We start from the raw sequence: 3,967 nt of genomic DNA on the forward strand, positions 1-3,967 counted from the left end.
GGCTTGGTGGCAGCCGTCCCACTTGCACCACGCTTTGGTGTCCCTCTGCACCCTGGGGCCAGTCCCACAGCCACACACAGGACTTTCAGGGAAAAATGATGGCCGACACTTGGCCCCTCTGGAGACCAGCAGCTCTACACGCGTCCAGTATCTGCTGATCTGCTGCTGCCGTCGGACAAGCACAAAGCCACAATGCTCAGATAAAGGCTGGTGTCATTTACAGCTCCTGCTCTCGGCGCCAGAGCCAGAGTTTGAAAAGGAAGGAACAGTAACAGCAGCTCTGAAGGTCTGCAGAGATAAAGAGCCAGAACCCCTGGCAGATCTCTCCTGGGCAGCCGGCCGGACAAAGAGCTGCAGCTCTTGCCTCTTCAAACACCCGTCCCCCCATTGCTGCCACCGACACGGGGTGGGTGACACCTGAAGCCAGCTGGGCCAGGGGGCCACCGGGCAGCGCTCGCTCAGAGCCACCCTCAGCCACGTCCTTCAACCCCAGCTCGGGCTCCCTCTGAGCCTCTGTCCCCTGATGCTGAGGACCAGGGGTGGTTTCCACCCATCACCACCTGGCAGAGACCCACACACTGGTCTCCAGCACACAGGGGCCACCTGAGTCATTAACAAACACGGGTAATTAACAGCTCAGGTTCCTCACTCAACCCGCTGCTGGCCCAGCCACCCCATCTTTCTGCAAACCAGCTCCCACCGAGCGGATCAGGACATCACCCAAGGGGTACAGACACGACCCTCCACACAAGCCCTTTGAAATATTTTTAAACGCTTTTATTTACAGTGCTAGTTGAAAACAATATATATATTTATATCTATCATCCTCGTGATGTCTGTGCCGTAGAAAACGCTGTGGCTCTATTGCCTTTAATTTACAAAAAATGGTCACAAGAAAATCTGAAGGGAAAAAAAAAAAAGGGAAATCAAAGTTTGGTCCCCAATCGTTTCTCTCTTGGTTTGTTTTAAAAAAGCCTCCAAATTAAAAAAATACACAGTTCAGATGAAATTTGTATATAAAAACAAGCCTTATCTTCTGAAAAAATTCACGAGGGCCAGCTTGCTGTCATGTAAACTAGAAAAAAAAAAAAAAAGAAGCTTAAAATAAATTCTGTCTCCTTGTGTGGTTTAATAGAACCGTTATTTGCTTGTAACATTCTTTTCCTTTGTCTCTCAGGGTTCAGCGGGGAAGCAGGCGAGAGGAGGCCCAGGCCTGGAAAATGCACCGTGAGACCTGTGCCTGCAGCCTCCTGGACTCAGGGAGGAGATCTGACAGCACGTCTGGGGAGCAAAGAAGCTGTCAAGGATCTCAGACATACTAGTGACAAAATTAAAAAAATAGAAAAAAAAAAAAAAGAGGGCAAGTGAAAAGAGGAGGAGGCAGGCGAGGAGCCTGGTACACGGGCCTGGCAAGGTCACATACGTGGCCCCCAGAAACGATGAGATTCCTGAAGGAAGAGGATCATTTGTAAGTGGGTCAGAGCTGGACGGACAGGGGGGTCGGGGGCTGGAATAATTTCAGCTGGGGAAGGTCACGGACGGGCTAGGTCTTCGGGTGAGAAGAAACGGCTGTCTTCCCTGTTTGAGAGCATTTCTAATCTTTCCTCATCTGAGATTGTGTGAAGCCAGAGGCTAATGGACAGTGCAAGCACAGGCTGGAATGGAGGAGGAGAGATGGACGGAGCAGAGGAGATGGGAGGGGAGGACTCAAGCTGAAGACCCATTCTCTGTCTTCTGTCTCTTTGGATCCACTTCATCCTACGTAGGACACAGAGAGGGGAGAAAAAAAAAGTTACCACCGAGCAGTCACCACACCAAGGCACACCATTTCCCTGCAAAATTCTTACTGCTGCTCTTTCCTCCATAGGGAAATCTCTGTCTGGCCCAACCTAAACCCATTCCTCTTTAAAGGATCACCACCGTTCTCTTGAGGGTCAGGGTTAAGACATGGGTAGCTCCAAACAGAGGAATATCTCCGCTGTTACCTTCCAGAGGTACGACGAGCCTGGGCTCACGTCACTTCAGACAGACCCTGTGAACTGCCCCTTACACATCCCTCTTCTGCCCTGGAGCCCAGCAGTCACAGGTGTCTGAGGGGTCACCACCCAACACAATCCCAAGCACCTTGACTCTCCAACACCCAGCACCGAGACTGCTCGTGGAAGGACCTGGGTCCTACAAGGAATCTACAGGGGTTTATTATCCCCTCACCAAGTCAGATTTGTTTACCCATCTGCTGCTGCAGCAGCGAGGAGACCCCAGGCCAATTTGAGATGCTCAACAACGGCACCCACGCGCATTTGGCCAGCACATAGCAGGTAACCTCTGAAGAACCACAGTTCCTTCTCACTGCCATTACTCTCACACTGTCACTCACCTCTTCCTCCTCTGCAGATCGTTTTTCTGCGTGACCATCCTGCTCTTGCCCATTCTCATCTCCTTCTAAGCACAAGCAAGAGAGGAAATCACAGGTTAATTGAAGGAGCACTTAAAGGGATGTAATCTCACAGTCAGAGGGCTCAGAAGAGGAATTTCCCTCCATGATCTTCTATTCCCCCACAGCCTGATTCTTCCCTTTCTCCCTACACCAGTTATTCCTACCTTCATCTTCATCGCCACCTTCTTCTTCATCCACATCATCAGGATTCTCTTCCTCATCCTCTTCCGCTCCATTTTCCTCATCCTGAGTGAAACAAATTGGTCAGAGCAGAAACTGGCGTCAGTATGACACTCCCATGTGCTCTTTGCTGCAAGTGCAAGAACAATCTCCACAGCTCCAGCCACTTCAGACTCCAGCCTCAGGAACGCATCAAGTGAGCGACCTCTGCACCATTACCCAGACACCACTATTCTCAGCATCCCAGGGTGACACCCCCCCAAACCAGCCAGCCTTCTTTCCAAAACCAATCCTTCCAGTCCCTCCCCACCAACACGAACCTCCTTGCCTTCCACGAGCTCCCATCCCGACAAGCTGCTACCATCCCACCCCAACGATCAGAACATCTCTCTGGTTACGAGGCTAATGACTCCTGAGCCTGTGCTCATAGGACATCTGCTTCCAGGTCCCTTCTGCCCTTCATCGATCCATGTACTTCCTCGCTGTCCCTACTCCTCCACCTTCTTCCAACTTACACTCCCTTAGGCACCTCAGGATGCTTCAGTCGGCGCAGGACCACGTCCCCAGTGCCGCCTAACTCCCGTTCGCCCTTCACTCTGCTCCCTTCTTTCATCTTTTTTTTTTTTGCTTCTCACTGGACCACGCTGACTGCGCTAAGTCCTTCAAGGCTCATTCTCCGCAAATTATCCCATAGCTCACTCTTCATTTGCTCCTCTCCCTCGCCAGCCTGTCCTCCTCCTTAATCTCCACTATTCCTTTCGCATTAATTACGCCAGGCCAACTGCCCCTGACAGAGCCCTCCCCAAGGCCTCTGAATCCGTCCCCTCAGACGGGCCTCACCTCTGCTATCTCCTTCTTCTTTTCTTTATGGACCGTTTTCTCCTCGAGTTTTTCCTTCTTTTCTTTCATTTCCTATACGCGATTAAAAAAACAAAACAAAAAACCACAAACGTTCCGATGGTCAGCGGCAAGAAAAACAGAAGAGGGGGAGGGGGAAATGCTTAAACAAAGAGGGTTGAGAGGAGGAGATGGGGAATAGCGGCTGAGGAAAACACATCAAATCCGCCCTCCCCCTGAGAGAAAAAAAGCGGCAGAACCACTTTTTAAGACCACACGCGTGAGGGGAAACCAGAAGTACGGAAGAGTTTAATGGTTCGGGTCGGGTTTATTTATTTATTTGTTTGTTTTTTGTAAAAAAATGAACCTTCTCCGTAGGATCGGGGCGGTTTCCCCGCCCTCCTTCCCCCCGGGAAGGGTTAAGGAGTGTGTGTGTTTGTGTGTGTGTACCCGCGCTTTGTCTCCACACAACTAGCCGCCGTTAAACCGTTCCCTTAACGGCTCTACCCCCCC

At 51.0% G+C, this 3,967-nt stretch overlaps 1 protein-coding gene across 1 annotated transcript in view; it reads right to left on the reverse strand.

The window, feature by feature from the left end:
- Positions 1-755: 755 nt before the first annotated feature.
- Positions 756-3,967, reverse strand: part of PTMS (parathymosin) — a 4,204-nt gene continuing 992 nt past the window's right edge. The window contains exons 2-5 of the mRNA XM_014957160.1: positions 3,458-3,529; positions 2,602-2,683; positions 2,378-2,442; positions 756-1,758 (exon numbers count right to left, since the gene is read on the reverse strand). Coding sequence (XP_014812646.1) covers positions 1,708-1,758; positions 2,378-2,442; positions 2,602-2,683; positions 3,458-3,529 — 270 coding nt within the window. The 3' untranslated portion in view covers positions 756-1,707. The remainder of the gene's footprint in view (positions 1,759-2,377; positions 2,443-2,601; positions 2,684-3,457; positions 3,530-3,967) is intronic.

The sequence above is a fragment of the Calidris pugnax genome, unplaced genomic scaffold (genome assembly GCF_001431845.1).
Source record: "Calidris pugnax isolate Ruff unplaced genomic scaffold, ASM143184v1 scaffold225, whole genome shotgun sequence".
NCBI lineage: Eukaryota > Metazoa > Chordata > Aves > Charadriiformes > Scolopacidae > Calidris > Calidris pugnax.